This window comes from Hyperolius riggenbachi, chromosome 7 (genome assembly GCF_040937935.1).
Source record: "Hyperolius riggenbachi isolate aHypRig1 chromosome 7, aHypRig1.pri, whole genome shotgun sequence".
In the NCBI taxonomy this organism is placed as follows: domain Eukaryota; kingdom Metazoa; phylum Chordata; class Amphibia; order Anura; family Hyperoliidae; genus Hyperolius; species Hyperolius riggenbachi.
The window spans coordinates 23,712,782-23,736,701 of NC_090652.1; the positions used below are offsets into that span (position 1 = coordinate 23,712,782).

The 23,920-nt window shown below is 43.5% G+C and overlaps 1 protein-coding gene across 1 annotated transcript; it reads left to right on the forward strand.

The window, feature by feature from the left end:
- The first annotated feature begins 11,839 nt into the window (after positions 1-11,839).
- Positions 11,840-23,557, forward strand: LOC137525414 (indolethylamine N-methyltransferase-like). The gene is made up of 3 exons (XM_068246492.1): positions 11,840-11,971; positions 19,333-19,540; positions 23,122-23,557. Exons 1-3 carry the CDS (start codon positions 11,908-11,910, stop codon positions 23,543-23,545), a joined length of 696 nt encoding a protein of 231 aa, XP_068102593.1. The 5' UTR covers positions 11,840-11,907; the 3' UTR covers positions 23,546-23,557.
- Positions 23,558-23,920: the final 363 nt, after the last annotated feature.

Below are 23,920 nucleotides of genomic sequence, written 5' to 3' on the forward strand. Positions count from 1 at the left end.
TGATAAGCTGTTCAGTGATTAACCCCTTCACTATCACTACACTACAGTTAAATCGTTCATTAGCTTGATTGATGTCATAGTGTGACATTTAGAGTGTGTGCTGCTGCAGCTGCTATGTGTCTGTGTGGGTGCTGTGCGTGCAGCTGCTGCCTGCCATGTGCAAACACATGCAAAGTGCCACGTGCAAACACGTGCAAAGTGCAAAGTGCCACGTGCAAAGTGCCACGGGCAAAGTGCCACGTGCAAAGTGCAAAGTGCAACGTGACATGTGCAAAGTGCATACACGTGCAAAGTGCCATATTGCACGTGTTTGCACGTGGCACTTTACACGTGTTTGCACGTGACACTTTGCACTTTGCACGTGGCACTTTGCACGTGGCACTTTGCATTTTGCATGTGTTTGCACGTGGCACTTTGCACTTGGCACTTTGCACGTGTTTGCACGTGGCACTTTACACGTGTTTGCACGTGACACTTTGCACTTTGCACGTGGCACTTTGCATTTTGCACGTGTTTGCACGTGGCACTTTGCACTTTGCCCGTGTTTGCACGTGGCACTTTGCACTTTGCACGTGGCACACTGCACGTGTTTGCACTTTGCACGTGGCACTTTGCACGTGTTTGCACGTGTTTGCACGTGGCACTTTTCACATGTTTGAACGTGGCACTTTGCGCTTTGCACGTGGCACTTTGCACGTGTTTGCACTTATCACTTTGCATTTTGCGTGTGGCACTTTGCATGCAGCACTTTGCACTTTGGACTTTGGACACAATGTGGGCTGCACGACCGCTGTCTGGAACCTAGGCCTGTTGTTAATTGACAGCCATTTTTTTTTGGAGGGGGGGGGGGGTTAAGTCCCAAGATCATCAATTAAGTGTTCCCCTTTGCAAAATAATGATGATACATGCCTCATTTACAGTAAAAACACTTTTTAAAGCAATTTAACAGGCACTTCCGGTTTTTCTATCCAGATATCCGAATCCACCCGGATACCGAGGATACTGGGGTTGGATATCCGACCCAGATTCGTATTGGAAAATTTTTGATACAGATATCCATCCCGGATCGCATAGAGGGGTATCCGAATCCGAATTAGTTCCAGATAGTGAAAAATGGTATCTGAGAAGCACTGCCTATGACTGTGAATGAGAGCATTTGAAGTAAGAATGCAGGAGTTCACCAGCCAATGAAGCCACACATGCTCTGAGGTGTTAAGTAATTAACAGTGAAATCACTACTCACTCTGTGAAAAACTGGGGAAGGGGGCGTGTCTTATTTAAAATGGGTGATGATGTTTATCTGAAAGGTCTCAATTAAGGAGCCTGTGAGAACTGAGCCTTTGAAATTGCGCAGGAGCACAAAACGGTCACCAGGAGGCCTGTTTTCCCACCTAGACACCATGTCACAGCCTCCTAGAGATGGTAATAGGATGTTATACCTGTTTATTTCCCGAGGACTGTGTAAGTCACACTTGCAATAAGCTTTGGAACTTGCTACTGAAGTGCCAAGTTTACTATGCTATGGAATGAGTTGGTGCCGAGATGCCTTTGTTCTCCTGTCCTCCGCTTATTGCATGTTATCTTCAGCTCCCTAATCATGCTTTTACCTACAGTATATCTGCATTGCCTTTTACTGCCTTTCTACCTGTCTCAATATCCCTGTTGTCCCGCAAGAACAGAGTTGCAGTAATTCTGTAGAACTTGCTCCACCCCGTTTTTTCTCCACTTTGCATCAATTAGAGAACTTAGGTCCGGTTCACACTTGCATTAAAAATGGTCCTGGGGGAGTGGAGGTAATGCAATGAAACAAAAGATAATAGAAAGATGGAGGGAGATGGCTTTACACCTCCAGATGGAAAAACCCAAACCTAAACCACAGGGTAAACGGGAATCCCAAAGAACGGGATTTCCTGGAGGGCTTCCCCTGTCGTCATGGCAACGGGCGGCATGACGTCACCGACGTCATCGGAAGTTCCGATCTACCCCTCAGCGCTGCCTGGCACTGATTGGCCAGGCAGCGCACGGGGTCTGGGGGGGGGGGCAGCTTACCGCCAGGGAGGTTAAAGGCACTTGTATTGACCTGAAGAAGGGTGCTGAGACCCATACAACTTGTTGTCCTTTTAATCGTACTGAATAAATAATTTAGTCTTTTAACATTTACCCCGTGGTTTGGGTTCTTTGATCTGGAGGGGTAAAGACATCTCCCTCCACCTTACTATTATTTTTTGTTTCATTACATTACCTAATTTTGGGCACCTCCACCCCCAGTACTATACATTACATCCAGGTGTGGTGTTATCTACAACCAAGAAGAACCAACCAGGAGCACGACCATCCAGTAGGACCTTGAATACCGAGCGGGGACGGTTATTTCCCCATTGGCTATATACGGTGGTTGCATGGACTGTGAGTATAAATACTCTTATACTACAATCTAACATCTAATACCCCACAATACTGCACCATTTGGCTCCTGGCCTCTCCTTGTCATACAGCTGACCGTAGTATCCCCACAGTGACCACCTTTTCTATAAAAAATGCTCTGTTTGCAGATTGGAATGGAAACAGATCCTAATGGATACAAACAGATCCAACGTTATCCTATGGATCCGTTCACATTGGTCTGTTAGAACTGGTCCGTTCTGCATGATCCGCTAAACAGATCGCAAATTTGGTGATGCAGCAATTTTTCCGGACCATTGAGCCCAGTGGAACGAAAACAGAAGCTGAAGCCGTGCATTGAGGGCAATGTGAAAATGGATCGTTATTTTACACTAGTGAAGAAATGGACCGTTCTAACCAGAAAAATCCATTTTGGTGATGGGGGCTGGGGGGGGGGGGGGGGGGGGAATGGAATGACGGCAGCTGGGCAGTAACAGAATGAAAACGGATCCGATCGACCAGTAATAAGAGCCGTTTTCATGGATCTGTTTGCCACTTAATTGCCAGTGTGAACCGAGCCTAACTGTAAAATTAGCTCTCTTTACGTATGAAGACACATAATTTTACTGTGATCTCCCTACTAGTTACTCAACACCACAGATCACATTAATTTGTAAATTAATTCTTTATTATTTCTATCAGTTATGTCCCAGTTATATATCAAAATAATTGAGTTTTTACACTAACTTTTTAAACGAACTCTCAGCTTGCTTATTAATCTCCATCAAAAGCTGGTTGTTGGCAGCGGGCCTTGGGTTCTGGAAGTACAAATCTGACCCTGATAGCACTGATCTACAGGGTGGGCCATTTATATGGATACACCTTAATAAAATGGGAATGGTTGGTGATATTAACTTCCTGTTTGTGGCACATTAGTATATGTGAGAGGGGAAACTTTTCAAGATGGGTGGTGACCATGGTGGCCATTTTGAAGTCGGCCATTTTGAATCCAACTTTTGTTTTTTCAATAGGAAGAGGGTCATGTGACACATCAAACTTATTGGGAATTTCACAAGAAAAACAATGGTGTGCTTGGTTTTAATTTAACTTTATTATTTTATGAGTTATTTAGAAGTTTCTGACCACTTATAAAATGTGTTCAGTGTGCTGCCCATTGTGTTGGATTGTCAATGCAACCCTCTTCTCCCACTCCTCACACACTGATAGCAACACCGCAGGAGAAATGCTAACACAGGTTTCTAGTATCCCTAGTTTCAGGTGCTGCACATCTCGTATCTTCACAGCATAGACAATTGCCTTCAGATGACGGTGTGGTATATGGAGTACAAAGATAGTGGGGACATTCTTCATCAATGGAAACCTCAAGGCCACTGGATATGCAAAATTGCTACATGATTATGTGTTTCCCTCTTTATGCACGGAAGTTGGCACATTCCCTGAGTTTTTTCCAGCAAGATGGTGCACCACCACATTATGGGTGTCAGGTCCGAGCATTCCTAGATGAACAGTTTCCTGGAAAGTGGATGTAGAGGGAAAAGTTCATGTACGCTCTACCCCCCTCCAATCATACCAGTCAGTGCAAGATTTGGTGAGCCAGGCCAATCGAGAAGCACAAACAAGAAGGGATCCGCAACCAGACCAGGTCGATGAAAAAAGCTGATATGTTTATTGAAAAATTCCACAATACAGTCCAATTAAAATCACAGGATCAACTGACGCATGTCGGACCTACAATCTGTCATAGTTAAAAATGAGCCTGTTAAGGGGGAGGCTTAGATGCAGGTGGGAGGAGGAAACTCCGCCCTATACCCTATATTGTCAACTTGTTAAAGGAACAATACATCTATTAGTTGGTGTATATAGAAAAAACATGTTACAGACATAATTTGAGTAATAACAATGGTATTAAATTTAAAATCGATGTAAAAAGGTTACCACTGCAATTTAGAGAATATAATAAGTACACTCATGAAAAAGCTTAAAGTGCAAGGAAGGAGGAAAGGGATGCATCAGTCAATAAAAGATGTATGATATATACAATACATATACCCATATTTAGGTGAGAGGACTGATAGACAAGTATCAATAAGTATATACTAAACTCAAGTCCCAACGTTTATTTAATCCTTCTGGTATTCAGGTGCCCAATCTATGGATCCAGAAGGCTTCACGCCTCTGAATGTCTCCCCCTCTGGTTGGCCAGACCACACGTTCCACCCCTTGAAAACTGAACGAAGATAAATCACCTTTTTGGACAGTTTCAAAATGTTTTGAAACTGCCGATTTTCAAAAGGTGTTCCAATTTGTGCCATAATAATGTTCCGATATACGTGCTCTCAAATTACGGGTAGTACACCTTACATATTGGATACAGCATGAAGAACAGGAAATGACATATACGGTATATTTGGTGTTACAGTTCACATACGTTTTAATAGGAAAGTTCTTTTGAATGGAAAATGAAAAAAATTGATGTACCCCGTTTGTGACAGTGGCAATAATTACAAGTCGAGAAGCCACAGGGGTATGAGCCCACTGTGGCGAGCCAAGTAGGTGTGCGCACTGAAGATGGAGACTGAAAAAGGCTAGGAGAGAGTATAGATCCCAAAGTACGGGCCCTTCTGGCAGAGAAGCGACATCCACCACTTAGGATCTCTCTTAGTTTTGAATCTGAATGCAGCACTGTGACGCCGGGCGACGCCCAGTTGGCCAAAATGCAATTGCGGTCGGTTTGCGACACAAATCATTAAACCGAGATGTGATGTGTAATCTCCCTCTGACTAGGAACAGCTGGGAGGTTTGGTTTTAGCTGAGAGAATCCCTGTAGAAGGCCTGGGGGGAGGTGTTAATTAGCTTGGACAATGCTTGTGTCCAAGAAGAATGTTTACTTTTAATTACCTCAGGGAGTTGTCCATAGAAACCATTTGGTGAGCCAGCAAAGGACACTTCTCTCTCAGCAGGAGGTCTATTCAAAACCTGCTTTCCCACAGACTCCATGGCACCGATGGAGGGCAGATCTGAATGCATGTGTTGGATGATTTCTTGTCTGGTATACGGAGACTGTATACCGCACAACTATAATATTCATATAGTCGTATTCGTTAAAATCTGCCCAATGTGCTGGTATAAAATGTATCGCAATAGCCCATCCGGTTGTTGAGGTATGACCCTTCTCAGGATCTGGACCCGCTGCACTAGCCACGTCTGATCATATTAATCGGTATTTTATGACAATTAAGAATATGTTATCCACCTAAATATGATATGTATCGTTTATGAGTTACGGCATTTTATAAGTTTAAACCTAAAAACTCTCAGAGGGAATGAACTGTCATTGGTGGGTAATTCAGAGGGCACAGGTATTGCCACGCCCCCAAACCAGCTTCATCAAAAGCACATTGCTAGCAGGCGGACCTCAGTCCTCCAAATTCCATCTGTATGAGAGCCTGTCTGTTGCTAGCCAGAGGACATGTGGTTAGCGGCCATCTTGTTTGGACTTTGCTCTGAAACAAAATAACTTTGTTATGAACTGAACTGAATTGAAACCAGGAATTTTATGATTTTCCCAGAACGGACATCTTTCCACGAATTAAGTATCTTCTCCCTTTTATTTTCATACTGTGTTATCCTTTGTCTCCATAATTGTTGATTTTAACGATTTTCTGTATATATTAATTATTTATATTGCATTAATAAACCGACGCTATCGTCAGTTGTTTGTTCAGCTACCCTATTGTTCAGCCATACAGAAACTGAACCCAGACTTCTGGAGAGACGCTACTTTTGTTGCTAGCTAGACAGAATAGAGTGTGATTAACCGTTTTTATTTGTAGATCTAGGCTCAGCCAGTGAGTGAGTTCCTCTGTCTCAGAAAACAGAGATGGTGTCAGTTATACCCTAAAATAGTGTGTAATTTGTATTTACCGTAACCCACGGGCTCCCTTCTGGTTGGTCTGCTGCCAAAACTCCAACGGTTTCTGCGCACTGATCGCGACCACAGCTTGCATGGTCTGTGTGCTGAAACAGATTGGAAGGCATTTGCGGTCTGGCCACGAGGGGTCCTGTGACAAGCACTGCAATGTATTTTTTCACAATATTAATAATATTACTGTCAGTGCTGCTCATCCGGATTCCGGATATCTGGATAACCCGGATATACGACCTTTTTTCAGCTATCCGATTCTGTTTCACGATTCCGGATTTCTGTGGAAATCTGGATAGCTATCTGCAGATAGTTGGCTGGCAATGTGGATATCCGCGGATATCCGCAGAAATCAGACTATTGAGATACTGTATGATGTCCAGGACATCAATGAGCCAATCAGAGGGCTCCCAGCAGAAGCCCTAGCAACCAAACACAGAGGGGAACCCTGGCCAGCCCCACCTGACCTCATTGAGCCAATCAGAGGGCTCCCAGCCTAAGCTCTTGCACCCAATCACAGAAAGGAACCCTGGCCAGCCCCCTGACCTCATTGAGCCAATCAGAGGGCTCCCAACCTAAGCCCTGGCCCTAGTACTGCAGTCAGTGCTAGTAGTTGTTAGAGTAGTAGTACTACTGTGTTAGCTTACTACAGAACTGCCATGCTGCTGAGCAGTGCCAGTGTGATAGTTAGTGTCTTCTCCTCTGCTGTCTGACTGTCACGTGGCACTTGGCACATGGCCCTTGGCACTTGGCACGTGGCACTTGACACTTTGAACGTGGCACCTTGCACTTGGCACGTGGCACTTTGCACTTGGCACGTGGCACTTTGCACTTGGCACGTGCCAAGTGCCAAGTGCAAAGTGCCACGTGCCAAGTGCAAAGTTTGCTCTTGGCACGTGGCACTTTGCACTTGGCACGTGGAACTTTGCACTTGGCACGTGGCACTTGGCACTTTGAACGTGGCACCTTGCACTTGGCACGTGGCACTTTTCACTTGGCACGTAGCACTTTGCACTTGGCACGTGGCACTTTGCACTCTGCACGTGGCACTTTGCATGTGGCACTTTGCACTTGGCAAGTGGTACTTTGCACGTGGAACTTTGCACTTGGCACGTGGCACTTTGCACTTGGCACGTGGCACTTTGCACACGGCACTTTGCACGTGGCACTTTGCACGTGGCAGGTGGCACGTGGCACTTGGCATGTGGCACGTGCAAAGTGGCATGTGCAAAGTGCCATGGGCAAAGTGCCACGTGCAAAGTGCCCCGGGCAAAGTGCCACGTGCCAAGTTCCACGCGCCAAGTGCAAAGTGCCACGTGCCAAGTGCCACGTGCCAAGTGCCACATGCCAAGTTCCAAGTGCCATGTGCCAGTGCCAAGTGTCACGTCTGGCATGCTCCTGACAGACGTTACACCTGCTGCTGCTACATTGCCCTGCTGCCTTTGCTGCTCCCACCGCGAGGGTGCCACAGGCCACTGCTGCTGTGCTGATACCACCTATATTTAACCCAAAACACAATTGCTGCTTAATTTTTTGGAGGTGTCTGGGCTGAAAACTGCCATGTCCAAGTTGTGCGGTTGCACTTTGGACACAATGGGCTTGATTCACAAAGTGGTGCTAACCTACTTAGCACGTCTAAAGTCTTTAGACGTGCTAACCAGGGTGCTAAGTAGGTTAATCAATTGAGAAATCCGGTGCTAACCTACTTAACACCCTGGTTAGCACGTCTAAAGACTTTAGACGTGCTAAGTAGGTTAGCACCGCTTTGTGAATCAAGCCCAATGTGGGCTGCACAACCGCTGTCTGGAACCTAGTCCTGATGTTAATTGACAGACATTTTTCTTTTTTTTTGGGGGGGGGGGATTTTAAGTCCCCACATCATCAATTAGTGTTTCCCCTTAAAAATAATGATGCTACATGCCTCATTTACCCCAAAAAAGTTTTTAAAGCAATTTAAAGGCCACTTCCGGTTTTTCTATCCAGATATCCGAATCAGTCTGGATACCCCGGATACTGGGATCGGATCAGTACCCGAACAGTACGAGCGGGCGCCAGACGCACCCGCTCTATATGCGGAAGTGATGTCACTTCCGCATATCAGTGCGGCGTGCTAGGTCCTAGCGCCCGCACTATTGGTCGCCGCCTGATCGAGGTCTGACGCAGCGCCAGCAGCTAGAGGGAGGGAGGGAGTGGCGGCCACAAGGGGAGAGCGTCCACAGGGGGAGAGCGGCGGCCGGGCGGTGCCTCTCAGAGACAGGCGCCTGGGTGCCTTGCACCCACAGCACCCGCCCAGGCTCGGCCCTGCCTACAGAAAATTTGACTCCCACACAAAACCATTAAAGCTGGATAAGACGTGGCAGGTGTCTTGTAAATAGCCAGGGAGTCTAGTAACGAGGTTGTGGATGTGCATCAACCCACTCACCCAGACGCTTCCCCACGGAGCTAGTTCCAGCCACAATCGATCAGCCCCGGGGGGAGTGTCCGGTTTATGGCTCTTCGGGAGATGGTGGAAAACGGGCACTACTTCCTGTTTCAATTTGATTAATCACTGCTGCTCTCTAAAGCAGTGATTATTCATTCATCTGGCACTTTAATGGGCTTTGGGAAGATGTTCTCCTTCACCAATCATTGCACTAATGGGCAGCATTGGGGGTACGTGGCGCTTGGTTGTTAAGTGAAGTTTAGAGGGGCATAGATATACGATACAGTGGTGGGCAACAGATATAAAAAAATAAAATGAAGATAACATTTAAAGAGACACTGAAGCGAAAAAAAATATATGATATAATGAATTGGTTGTGTACTATGAATAATTACTAGAAGATTAGCAGCAAAGAAAATTTTCTCATATTTTTATTTTCAGGTATATAGTGTTTTTTCTAACATTGCATCATTCTCTAATATGTGCAGATTACACAACACTCAGCATTCAAAATGATTCTTTCAGAGCAGTCTGTGAACTAATGACCTCTCCTCTGGCAGAGAAAAAGAAAACACTTGAGATAATAAAAGTCAGAAGACAGCCCTCTCCACGACTTTGAAAGTCGCAGAGATTAATGGCTTTTTTGCATAGAGATAACAACTGGAGTTTCTTAACTCTTCCTGTACTGGAAACAATTAGACTGATGTATCTGATCTTAATGTTTTATTTCTTATCTGTACTACACATACAAATCATAATATCATCATTTTTTTTTTCGCTTCAGTGTCTCTTTAAGGTCAATGTTGTCACCAAGTATCCTCTGAAACATCTGGGTCAGGTAATTCTTAAAAATTCTTAAAAACTTAAGTTACAGTTTACATATAAAAACAAATCCCCTTTAAAATCTGCCCATGTCATCGAATTGTAACTATATTTAACCCACCGGCACATTGTCTTGGTATCACCTTTCATTCTCTCTCCACATTCAAAATGACTCTAGGACCTGCCACTTCCACTTGTGCAAAAATTGTCAGAATTGTCAGAATAGAGTATATTAGTTAAAACAACAACACCCCTCCCCCCCCCCACCCGCATTTGCTTTGTATTTAGCCAGTTCATTTCTTCATGGTTTACTTCATTAGAACTGGGTTTAGAACACTTCATGTTGTAGTGCCTGAGTTCCGAGCTAAAAGCACATTTTGGCCATAACCTTTAAACTAACACTATCGATGAATGTGTTTTTTTTCAGTTGATAGGAATTGTTTGGGAAGTGCCACTATGTACTGGTGGATCCATTTCAATGTTTATCTGTTTGTTTACTGTTATCAAATTCCTTTCACACTTCAGTGCCACCAAAACTGATGCTGAGTGAACCATGTGGGGAGGTGGGATTCCCTCACACTACTCCTGTTAACCCTGTGTGTGAAGGAAAGCTCTTAGCAGCTGCAGCTGTCTGTGTCCTGTGTCTCTCTGACTGAGCTGTCTGCAGAGAGCAGAGGAAATGTATCTTATGTGCAACATAAACATTTGTAATAATGCGTGAAATCTGACACCACAGCTTTTCATATACTGTAACTCTGCAGTCTAAGATGCAAAAAAACAGTGTAATATTGAAACAGAGATTCACCTCTGTAAATGAAACATTTGAAAATCTACACACAATGAATTATAGCTTTTGCCTTTGATATCTAACATGAAAAGTAGGAAAATGTTTACACAGCTACTTAGACATTATTTGTACATTGTCATTTTAGAACACTTGTTTCGATACCGTTAAAACAAATTGACACATCCATGCATAAATGAGTATCTTTCCAAGAGTAATGATGGTCATACCTGTCTTGGAGTAATTATCATAGCTCAGGAAAAGGAGGGTGGTGGTGGTAGTTGTGTTGGTGGTGGTGACAGCGGGGTTTGGTGCATCCTTTGGTGTCTCAACATCTGGTGTTGGAGGACCAAATGGGACAGACAACAGTGTGACCTAAAAGGAGTGTCAAACTATATTTCAAATTATCCAAAGCTATGTATTTTTTCCCTTGAGCTGAGCCTTATTTCTACACATAAATAATTAAATTTATACATGTAAAATGCACATTTCTTCCAGAGTAACATGCACTATAAATGTATTTTTCCCTATGTTGCTGTCACTTGCAGTAGCTAGTAAACAGCTGACAGATCTGACATATTTTGGATTAGTCCATCTCCTTGTGGGGGATTGACAGTGTTACCTTTATTGTTTACAAAAGCATTGAATCTATACCAAGATGTTGGCCAGCTTCCCTTCTCGTTTGCATGTTATTTTGGCAGCTTAACCGACCAATTGCCACTCCGTAAGTGCTTTTGTAAATAAAGAGATACCTGAGAATACCCACGAGGAGTCCAAAACCTGTCAGATCTGTCTGATTTTCACTACCTACTCTAAGGGACAGCAGCATGGGAAAAACATAATTTATAGTGCATTATACTCTGGGAGCAATCTTAAAATGTTTTGTGATTGTTGTCCTTTAAAAACACAAGCAAATGTAATCAAGTAGAGGAGGCGTTCTGTGCTCAACTGTTTTTTTAATACCAGCACTTCAATATTCCCGAGGAAGTGGATACAGATCCATGAAATGCCTTGCCAATGCATAATACAATTTATTTTATTGCATAAGCCAGTGTTGTCCGAGGTAAGCCACATCTTATTTTCATTTTAGTTGATTTCAACTAAGTTTTATATCTCCTTGATCTCCTCTTCCCCCATTGTGTAGCAAATGTAAAACTTTATTTTAGTTTTTTTTTTTTTTTTGTAAAGTTGATCCTTTGCCTAGAATGCACAAATTTGGAAAATACATTAATTTTAAATCATGAATTTGAAATCATTTACTTTGCAGCATGAGACAGATCATTAATCACAGCTCAGACAGCGCAGTCAATGTGACTGACTCGTGGTTGTAACAGTTATGTATAAATATTGAATCACATGGCCATAGGATTAACAACCTGGATCTATAGCATGTCTATAAACTGAACATCATAGACAAATAACCATAGCTGAATGAAAAGCCAAAGTGCAGAAGTTCCTTCCAGGATGGATTGCGGACCAAAGAAACTCTACCATAAACATGATGACTTTGATTCTAGAGCTCTCCTTGACAGGTATTTCTCGAACAAGCAAGACATGGTCTTTGCAGAAGATTCTTTGAAGTTCCCTATGATGAATTACCATTACGTGTTCAGCTCTGGTATGTACATAACAGCCGGTGTTCCGTGTGTGATATATACAGTTAAAGGGGACCTGAACTCAGAACTCCCTCTCTGCTCTATAAGATAAGCAACCGCATAGTAACCTTAAAAGGGAAGGTTCACGGACATGTTTAAAAAAATAAAAATACTAATCCACTTACCTGGGGCTTCCTCCAGCCCGTGGCAGGCAGGACGTGCCCTCGACACCGCTCCGGAGGCTCCTGGTCTTCTGGCCAGGCCGGCTTCCTGGTCGGGCTTCTCCTTGCGCTCCAACGTGCATCTCATGCGGTCGCGCTGATGTCATCGGATGTCCTACGGACTATACAGAGCAGGCGCAGAACTACTGCGCCTGCGCAGTACAGCCTGGAGGACGTCCGATGATGTCAGTGCGACCGTGTGTGACGCATGTTGGAGCGCAAGGAGAAGCCCGACCTGGAAGCCGGCCTGGCCAGGTCGGGTAAGCCACCGGAGAAGACCGGGAGGTAATTGGATTAGTATTTTTATTTTTTAAAACATGTCCGTGAACCTTCCCTTTAAAGGGAACCAGAGACGAAGCACCCTTGTGTATTTTACCATATATATCAGTAAGAACATTAGAGAAAACACTTACCATGCTCTCTGTTTCATCCTCACTGCTAAAAGTGTCTGTTAGCAGCTGTGATAAGAATCCTGGACTGACCATTCAGTCTGGCTTTGCAGGGAATAATTATAGCTGAGTCATTATAGCAGAGCCACAAGGGGGCAGGCTTGGGCTTGAAAAGACACCAGAGAAGACAGACTCAGCTATAATCTTTCCATAGTAAAGCTAGGCTGAGTGCTCAGTCGGGGATTCTTATCAGAGGTGATAACAGTCAGATTAATCAGAGAACAATGAAACAAAGAGCAGATTAGGTGTTTACTGTCATGTTCCCACTGATTTATAAGGTAAGATACATGAGGTTGCTTCATCTCTGGTTCTCTTTAAAGGAAATCTGAAGTGAAAATAAACATATGGAATAATGCATTGTACGTGTAGTACAGCTAAGAAATAGAGCATCAATAGAAAAGAAACGAGTCTCATATTGTTTCAAGGACAGGAAGAGTTAAGAAACGTCAGTTTTTATGTATGCAAAAGAGCTTCTCTGAGCTCTCTGACCCAACTTGGATCGGAGACAGTATACTATATTCTGAAGCACTTATAAATCAAAGAAATAGTGAGAGGCAGCTTCAGATAAGGTATTACTGCAGGGAAGTTCAAAGGGTCATCATCATAGTTTAAAATGCAGAGTGTGGTGTGTAAACTGGAAATATTAGAGAATGATGCAATGTTATAAAAAGAAGCTATATAACTGAAAATAAAAATATGAGACTCTTTTATTTGCTACAAATGTTCATGTCATTATCCATAGTACACATACAATTCATTATATCATAAGATTTTTTTTTGCTTTTGTGTCACTTTAAAGAGAACATTTATTTGTTACAGCTGATACAAATCCTGCAATAAATCTGCTTCCTGCTTTCATGGAAGTAGACATATTGTTAACATCCTGTATTTACCAGTTACTTCTCTGCCATGGCAGGAGCTAAAACAGCTGAGGGATCAAACTACAACTTGTGATTAGTCACAGATGAGGGGAATTAGACAGGCTAAACTCTCTAAATACATACAGGGTGGATTTCTCTATGTTTTCCTTCTGCCTTGTGCAAGAATTCAATCAATGGAGAGAATTTAGCATTTTTATGGCCTGAACATTCAAAGCATAGTTTTTAGCACCATACCTTATTTATAGCAGTGCAAACCAAATAGACCAAGACTGTTAAATATATCCCCCCAAAATGACCCCATCTAGAGAACTAGACCCCCCAATGTATTCGACAAGGGATATAATTAGGGATTTGACCCTCTGGTCTTTTCTCAATTTTTATTGGAAGAATGGGGTTTAATTTAAAGAGACTCTGTAACAAAATGTTGAGCCTTATTTCTTCTATCCTATAAGTTCCTATACCTGTTCTAATGTGCTCTGTCTAACTGCAGCCTTTCCTAGTTGCACAGTGGCTGTATTATCTCTGTTATATGATCTAATCTTCTCTCCTCTGTCGGGTTGAGGCAGTCAGGCAGGAATGTGCTGTGCTGCTTGTGATTGGATAGAAGCTATACACACCCTCTCCAGGCCCCCTGCACACTCTGTATGACTCACACACGGAGCTCCTCTCAGAGTATCACTTGCTATGTCTTTTGTTTGTAAACACTGGATAAATATGGCAATTACAAGCCAGGATTGCAGCAGGGAGGGGCAGAAACAGCACAGAGGGGCCCAGGAGAACATAATGAATAGAATGGTATGCTTTTTATTGTAAGAATTTTAGAATACAGATTCTCTTTAAAAACTCATTCTCTGGGGATACCAAATATTAATAAGGACCAATGTAAAAGGACCCTGAATATTCCCCAAAATGACCACATCTTAGGGTCATTTGCGTAGTTTGTGTCATGATTATGATTTAAAACGTGTAAACACTGTTGGTTGACAATAAATGGCTTCAGCCAACGACTAACCATGAGTGATAGAAAAGGTTTTGTGTTATCATTCATATTCTCTGAAAAAAATGGTTAAGAAATCATAAATTCTGCCAGGGGATGTAAACTTATGAGCACAACTGTAAATATGCTACAGTATATACTAACTATAAACTATATACAATCATGCTACACTATATACTAATTATATACATATAATCACACTACACTATACGCTAACTATATATAGTCATGCACCGCTACAGTATATAAAACCATACCTATATACTATATAAGTTAATGCTCCACCTATACACACAAAAGATTAAAAAATATAATTCAAATCTACACTACACTATGCTAAAGTGCACTATACTTTAATACACAATACTACACTCCACTATATTACACAACACTATACTGCAGTACACTATACTACACTATACTATACAACCACACCTACAACAGTTTTTTAGACCTTATTTTATATAAAGATTTTTTTTTTGCTAACTAGTTTTGATCTGTTTTCTCTGTAGAGAGAACAGATCTTACCCAGCCTGCAGATTTACTCTTTGTTGATTACAGTGATCACATGATCACTGCTATCTTGTGTCTGCTCTGCTTCTAGCTATGGGATCCGGCTACAGTGTAGAGCCAGGTCCTGTAGTACATTACTGGGAGGAGAGGCACACAGACTCACTGTCCGTGCAGCTCCGCCCATTTGTGATGATGGCAGTGATCACGTTATCAGCCATAGCTCCCAACTGTCCCTCTTTGGGAGCCCTGTCCCTCTGTCCCTCTTTCCTCCTCATTTGTCTCTCTTTCAGGTTTTTGTCCCTCTTTCTATGTAAATATATATATTTATCTACTAAACAATGTGTTTGATTGATGCTAAACTTTATACCCATCCTTTAAATTGATTTGTTACTAATTGTATAATGTTAATATGAAGGAAAATGAACCAAACCAGGATAGAAAGAACCAGTGTGGTTTGAATTCTAAAACAACATATTTTCCTTATGAAATCTTTATGGTATGCGTGACTAGGGGTGTGACAGGGGTGTGGTAGGGGCGTGGCTTAAGTGTCCCTCTTTCTCATCTCAAAAAGTTGGGAGGTATGTTATCACTGCTATCATGTGACTTGCAGAGTTGCATTGGCTGCTCTGCTAATAGCTATGGGACTTGGCTGCAGTGTACTGCCGGGTCCTATGGGATACACTAAATGGCAGGGATGAGCAGATGGAGTTACCAGCCACCGCCATTTATAAATGGCACTGTGACCAGTGGTGCTCATCACAAGCTCTTTTTTTTGCAATCACAAGGTCGTAATCGGCATTAGTGATCGACTCTCAATCGCAAATGCCGATCACGAATGCACTCGTGAGTGCACTTGTTACCCGACTCGTGATCACTAGTCGGTATTCATGACTAAAAACCCGCCGACTTTAGCGGTTAATAGCAAAGCCCCTTACATGCTAGAAACACCAAATTTGCCAGATATGTTAAAGGGTACCTGAGGCGAAAATAAACTAATGAAATAAACAATTGTATTTATCTTCCCTCTCCTAAAAATGACTTTTTAAGATATTCCAAAGTTTTATTTTATGTTTAAATCTACTTTTTAAGTTTTAACTGTTTTATTGTTCTTTGCTCAATGACACATTCATTGAAGTATGCCAGATCTAAAAGCTATGAACTATTGACCCTTTTCATCTCTTTCTTGCTCTCAGAAGCCATTTTCTGCTAGGAAGGTGTTTTATAGTTGGAAGTTCTTATCAGTGAGGGTCACACTGTAGTCACTTCCTAGTGAGGACTGAGTCAGCCACTTACATACCTGATATTTAACTCTTTCAGGCAGAGAAAGAAAAGAAGGAACAAAGCCTACTTATTTGTGTGCTTGGCACTGTACATACCCATGTCTATCTCATCATGTCACTGTAATGATCCGCTCAGCTGTCTGCACGGGCAGACAGCTGTTTGTCCATTCTTTAGGTCTGACTGCTGCAGGTCTCTGGAAAATAGACCTGTCTTCACTTTGCAAGTTTCAGAGTTGCTCTGCTGAGGAATTTGCATACACTTGTCATGCAAATTGCCTAGCTGCTTCCTTTGATGGCTTGCATTATAAATGCCTTTTGCTCACAGAATGCCTTGCTGGTCATAGAGGTTTGTTCCTGCTAAACTCACCTGGAGTGTCAGCCATTGCTATCTTAGTGTAGTTAATTCTTGGGGAGTGCTCCTTGCATTCCTATTTAGTGCAGTTAGCTAGTGTATATTTGTACTGCCTATTCTGTCTTGTCTTTCTGTTGCGATTATCTTGTCGCCAGCGGCGGTCGACAGGAAATCGTTCTGTCTGTCTGGATCGCATCCGCTCTAGCGGTAGTAGTGGTGGTTCCTTCTGTACTCTGTCTGGGAGTGTAGGCCAGAGCTGTGGTTGCTACTGGCTACTCCTTCTGTCTGTCTGGTCTAGTACGAACGCTTGCTGTAGGCTCGGTGAGGTAACCGTTTAGCAAGCGTTCGCATTCTCTATTTCGTGTTTGTGTTACTTTGGTTAGTTAGGGTGGCACGCTTATCTCTAGGCACCTAACGCATGGAGATCGTGTCTTAAACACGTTCGCTGTTGCGAATGAGTGCGGTGTTCGCGTTTAGCTAGCGTTTGTTATTTTCCTTAACGTTCTGATCGTTGTTTATTGCTGTGTCTTTCTTGCTACACTTGTGTTCTGTCTTTATTCGGTCTTGTGTCACTATTGCCAAGCGCCACTCTTGCAAATGCGTTCCCACTTCGTTTCCGTTGTAGTGTGTTCACCGTCACTGGGTGGCGACTAGATTGGTGGAAACACATACATTCTATCTCTGTGCTTATTCAGTCTTGTGTCGCTATTAGCAATCGTCATCTCTTGCGATTGGTTTCCCGCTTTGTTTCCGTTGTTGTGTGTTCACCGTCGCCAGGTGGCGACTAGATTGGTGGACACACATACATTCCATCTCTGTTCTTATTCAGTCTTGTGTCGCTGTTTGCAATCGCCATCTCTTGCGATTGCTTTCCCGCTTTGTTTCCGCTGTTGTGTGTTCACTGTCGCCGGGTGGCGACTAGATTGGTGGACACACATACATTCTGTCTCTGTGCTCACTCTCTCTCTCTGATGGTTATCTTGCCCTGCATTGTTGCAAATTCGTACAATTCCCATCTGGCATCTGTGGCAGCGCAGAGGGTTTATTCCTCTGCACTCCACAGCTCCATCTGCCGGTTGGAATTCCCCTCTACTGGTGCTTTGCACCAAAGCTGGGTTCTATCTAGTGTTGGGCGAACAGTGTTCGCCACTGTTCGGGTTCTGCAGAACATCACCCTGTTCGGGTGATGTTCGCGTTCGGCCGAACACCTGATGGTGTTCGGCCTTTTAAGTTCGGGTTCGCCCCGAACTTCTAATGGCCGCCGAACAGGGCCGAACAGGGCCCCTGTTCGGCCGAACAGGGCCCTGTTCGGCCGAATACTGCCCCCCTATGGGGTCGCAGGCATAAGGGGGGAGCATGTCCCGATCGCGGGGGGGGTCGGAAATTCCCCCCACCCCCTCCGCTAGCGCTCCCCCCTCTGCCCGCTTCCCCATTCAAAAGTTTAAGCAAAGTACCTGTAGTGGATGGCCTGGCAGTGGGCGGCACTGTGGAGTGAGGAGGAGGAGTCCGGAGAGTGACGAGTTGAGGGAGGCCGGGCAGCGGGCGGTTCAGCAGAAGTACCCTTGTGGTACTTCCGCCCTTTCTCTGACCTCACGCCCGCTGCCCGGCCTCCCTCAACTCGTCACTCTCCGGACTCCTCCTCTTCACTCCACAGTGCCGCCCACTGCCAGGCCATCCACTACAGGTACTTTGCTTAAACTTTTGAATGGGGAAGCGGGCAGAGGGGGGAGCGCTAGCGGAGGGGGTGGGGGGAATTTCCGACCCCCCCCGCGATCGGGGCATGCTCCCCCCTTATGCCTGCGACCCCATATGGCCCCCAAAAGCTGGATGTTCGGAAAGTTCGGGGTTCGGCCCGAACATGCCGAACATCTCGGCCATGTTCGGCGAACTTTCCCGAACCCGAACATCCAGGTGTTCGCCCATCACTAGTTCTATCATTTGATACGCTTGTAGAGGACTTCCGCAGTGACAGCGCACATTTTGTGCGCTGACCACGGAGATAATTCCACAATCGTTACAGTCACATGTCACTTCAGGTATCCTTCAAGAAGAACAGTGGAAACAAGAGGAAAACATTTTTTTCAAAAAGACCATATAGTTTTTGAGAAAATCGATTTTAAGTTTTCAAAGGAAAAAAGTAGACATTTAAATCTGGTAAATGACAGTTAATGTATTTACCGCATTTAAATGTATACTTTTTTCCTTTGAAACTTTAAAATCAATTTTCTCAAAAACTACAAGGTCTTTTTGAAAAAAAAATTGTCCCCACTGTTCTTCTTAACATATCTGGCAAATTTGGTGTTTCTAGCATGTAAAGGGGCTTTGCTGTTAACCGCTAATGTCGGCGGGTTTGGGTGGGTTTTTAAAGAGAAAAAAAAGAAATTATCAGCCTTATTTCTTCTATCCTATAAGTTCCTATACCTGTTCTAATGTGGTCTGGATTACTGCAGCCTTTTCTAGTTGCACTGTCTCTGTAATATATCCAATGTTCTTTTCTTTGTCAAATGTAAATGTGTTTAGAGTTTAGCAATGACAACTTACCTCAGCATTGTGCCACTTGAGGCAGAGCATAGATTTAACCCTCCAGGGAATGCTAAAAACCTGAGTGACCACATACCAAATACATAAAAATACTTCAACCACTTCCTGGCTATAATGCATGTAATGTGTTTTTTTATCACTTCCCTGCAGGTTTTGTGAAAGGAGATGTTTTGATTGATCTCAGCTTTGGTCCCATCATTCATCATCTGTATTCAGCTTGTGATATATTTAAGGACCTAATTATACTGAAGCTCAATGAGAGATGTAACATGGAGACAGGCAGATGGAAGGACACTCGTACTGGAGCTTTTACTTGGAATCACGCATCAGCCCATGCCGCCAAGTTAGAGGGAAAGAGGTGAGGTGCAATCTATGGAGAGATGAGAGGACTGTATGCCCATTTCTTCCTTCAGTTTAGCAGAGATAGATGTGAAAGGAGCAGAGTCCATCCACAGCATAAAGTACAGGGTGGGCCATTTATATGGATACACCTTAATGGAATGGTTGGTGTTATTAACTTCCTGTTTGTGGCACATTAGTATATGTGAGGGGGGAAACTTTTCAAAATGGGTGGTGACCCTGGTGGCCGATTTGAAGTTGGCCTTTTTGAATCCAACTTTTGTTTTTTCAACAGTAAGAGGGTCATGTGACACATCAAACTTATTGGGAATTTCACAAGACAGACAATGGTGTGCTTGGTTTTAAAGTAACTTTATTCTTTCATGAGTTATTTACAAGTTTTACCACTTACAAAATGTGTTCAATGTGCTGCCCATTGTGTTGGATTGTCAATGCAACCCTCTTCTCCAACTCTTCACACACTGATAGCAACACCGCAGGAGAAATGCTAGCACAGGCTTCCAGTATCCGTAGTTTTAGGTGCTGCACATCTCGTATCTTCACAGCATAGACAATTGCCTTCAGATGACCCCAAAGATAAAAGTCTAAGGGGGTCAGATCGGGAGACCTTGGGGGCCATTCAACTGGCCCACGATCACCAATCCACTTTCCAGGAAACTGTTCATCTAGGAATGCTTGGACCTGACACCCATAATGTGGTGGTGCACCATCTTGCTGGAAAAACTCAGGGAACGTGCCAGCTTCATAAGTGCATAAAGAGGGAAACACATCATCATGTAGAAATTTTGCATATCCAGTGGCCTTGAGGTTTCCATTAATGAAGAATGGCCCCACTATCTTTGTACCCCATATACCACACCATACCATCAATTTTTTTGTTCCAACAGTCTTGGAGGGATCTATCCAATGTGGGTTAGTAAAAAAAACGTTTAAAAACACATGATTGGTTCGCACGATGGTGAGGGGCCCCGGACCTCTCTCACTGGCCGGGGCCCCAAGGCCAATACATGATACCTGGAGGGGAGTGCAGGTGGGACTGGACCTCTCACACCCAGGCTCTGGACCTCTCACATCCAGAAAACCCACCAACACTGCCTCCATACTGAATGCTAAATTCGACACACACAAGCAATAGAACACAGCAATACATGCATGCAGCTACATTTAAGTCGTCAGTAGGTGCTCGTCAGCCAATCAGGATGCACTGTCATACACCCTTTACCTGCCATACCACATCTAGCAGCCATTAGCATTCAGGTGGGAGGCTTCAGTTGGACGCAAATCGCAAGATTGCGTCGCTAGCAGGACCGCCCCGTGCAGGCATTCCTCCCACAGGGGTCCCTCCCTAACCGCTCACCTGTTTAGGGAGGGACCCCTGTGGGAGGAATGCCTGCACGGGGCGGTCCTGCTAGGGACGCAATCTTGCGATTTGCGTCCAACTGAAGCCTCCCACCTGAATGCTAATGGCTGCTAGATGTGGTATGGCAGGCAAAGGGTGTATGACAGTGCATCCTGATTGGCTGACGAGCACCTGCTGATGACTTAAATGTAGCTGCATGCATGTATTGCTGTGTTCTATTGCTTGTGTGTGGCCAATGTGGGTTAGTGTCAGACCAATAGCGGTGGTTTTGTTTGTTAACTTCACCATTCACATAAAAGTTTGCCTCATCACTGAACAAAATTTTCTGCGTAAACTGAGGGTCCTGTTCACATTTTTGTTTTTCCCATTCTGCAAATTTAATTGCGCCAATCTGCGTCATCCTTGTTGAGATGCTGCAGTAGCTGGAGTTTAAGGGTGCCATTTGTGAGTAGCTAATATCCGCCAAAGGGATGTTCGACTAATGCCACTCTCCAGTGACATGCGGCGAGTGCTACGCTGTGGGCTCTTGCTGAATGAAGCCAGGACAGCCACTGATGTTTCTTCATTAGTGACAGATTTCATGTGTCCACATTTTGGCAAATCCAACACTGAACCAGTTTCACGAAGCTTAGCAAGCAGTTTGCTAACTGTAGCATGGGAGATGGGTGGTCTAGTAGGAAATCTGCTGCAATGACCCGGTTACTGCATTCACCAGACAGCAACACAATTTCTATCCGCTCCTCACGTGTCAATCTCAGCGACATGTCAATGGCTGTAAACAAAGAGATACTTGTAAATAACTCATGAAAGAATAAAGTTACGTTAAAACCAAGCACACCATTGTTTTTCTTGTGAAATTCCCAATAAGTTTGATGTGTCACATGACCTTCTTCCTATTGAAAAAACAAAAGTTAGATTTAAAAAGGCCAACTTCAAAATGGCCACCATGGTCACCACCCATCTTGAAAAGTTTCCCCCCCTCACATATACTAATGTGCCACAAACAGGAAGTTAATATCGCTAACCATTCCCATTTTATTAAGGTGTATCCATATAAATGGCCCACCCTGTATTTCAGGCAAAAGAGCTAGGTAGTTGAAGAAGCAGAGTGATAGGCTCTGTTCACATCTAAAATCGCAAGCGTTTTGCGATTTTGTGCGTGATTTTTTTTGCCCCTCCCAGTGCTTGCCTGTGCGCTGCGTTTTTAAAGCACTTTTCTAAAGCGCTTTTGCTGAGCGATTTTTTAATTCACGTAAGTCAGGAAGTTAACTATTTGACCCGGAAAATAATAAATACAATGTATTTATTCAAATCGTGAACGCAATCACCACACAAAGCAACTTTGTGAGCGTTTGCGCTCTTCTTATACCTTCCATTAGACTAAAATTGCCCCAAAAATGGTAAAGGCACCGCTTTGCAGAGCGCAAAAGCGAACGATACACGCTGATATGAACCTTCTCGTAGGGATTAATTGCACAAGCGTTTTGTGGGAGCTTTTGAAAATCGCATGTGCTAGGATTAAGGGCTGTATGGCCCGAAACATGTCAGCTTTGTACTTTTTTAACTGCTGTGAGGATACGTCCTAAATAAATTACAAAACTGTGGAGAGACTTGTTGCGGACCGCATCTTTCTTTTTTGCTTGAAAAAAGGGCGAAAACGCCCTAGATATGAACGAGCACTACAGGAGACATAATGTGTGCCCAAGGCAATTTAACCCCCTCCCCCCTTAAAAAAACAAACAAACAAAACAGATACTTATGTTATTATTAGAAGAGGTAAGATGCTGTGGAGGAATCCCATGTTCTCGTGGCCCGCACCTATGCCAGAACAAGAGTTTGTCAGAAATTTTACATGCCAACGTTCCTCTTCATGTATTAATGCAGCCACACTTCACTTGCACGAGTATGGCCGGGCCTGCACAGTAAACTGGAGCCGCTCATCCATGGCCAAGCTTTTGCGTGCATGATTTTCAAGGTGTTCCTGGGCAGCAACGATGGTCTCCAGGAGGACACAGGAAGCCTCTAAAAGTTCCAGAGGCTTCCCTTTTCATAGGTAAGTATCTGTTTTTGTTTTGTTTTTTTTTCCTTGGGTCTGCTTTAAATGAGATCCAGGGAGCATGCGATAGGGCAGTATCAAGTTCAGTTCACGACTGACTTCTTTTAATTCTGCTGTATCACAAGATCATTTTTAAAGCCTCTGTTATTTTGTTTTCCCTCAGTGCCGAAACTCAGGATAAAGATGAGCAACTAAAGACAGCCATCAGTCACGTCATATCGTGCGACTTTGAAAATGAAAATATAACTTATCCTGTTGAGCTTCCTCTGGCCGACTGTGTCACCAGTTTATGGATCTTGGATGTCATCAGCAAAGATGAAGAGGATTACATGAGAAACCTGGAAAAATTCTCAAAGCTTCTGAGACCCGGAGGCCATCTGATACTAGTTGGGGTATTAAATGCATCTTACATCACGGCTGGGAGGGAGACATTTCATGTTTTTGGATATGATGAAAGCTTTGTGGTAAATGCCCTTCAGAAGTTGGGCTTTGTAATTGATTATTGTGCAGTGCAGAGGAGAAAGAATGAGAGCAAACTTCTTGATTATAAAGCTGTTATTTTTATCACAGCTTGCAAGACTAAGTAGGTCAACATAGCTTCCAACCTAAATCTCAAAAAGTGCTAATGTGTGGCTGTGATTTGTTTGGTCAGCTTATCGATTTTCAAAACTCTAATCTGCTGTGATCACATCATGCTTTAGCACATGTTCAAAACTATCAAATCAGAAACTTTCATATCTATTACTTGACCTATTAACTTATGATCAATCACATGCTTCTCCATGAGTTCTCCTAGATATGACCATCACTATGTAATTTGTGTTGTCAGGTAATCTTGCTTCTGATTCTGTTGACATACAGTGGCTTGCAAAAGTATTCGGCCCCCTAGAAGTTTTCCACATTTTGTCACATTACTGCCACAAACATGAATCAATTTTATTGGAATTCCACATGAAAGACCA

Bases quoted from the DNA above. Each gene is read 5' to 3' on its own strand.
- LOC137525414 (XM_068246492.1), top strand. From the start codon at position 11,908: ATGGTCTTTGCAGAAGATTCTTTGAAGTTCCCTATGATGAATTACCAT. The intron at 11,972-19,332 runs GTATGTACATAA...ACTTCCCTGCAG, and splicing joins CCATTACGTGTTCAGCTCTG to GTTTTGTGAAAGGAGATGTT. The intron at 19,541-23,121 runs GTGAGGTGCAAT...GTTTTCCCTCAG, and splicing joins GCCAAGTTAGAGGGAAAGAG to TGCCGAAACTCAGGATAAAG.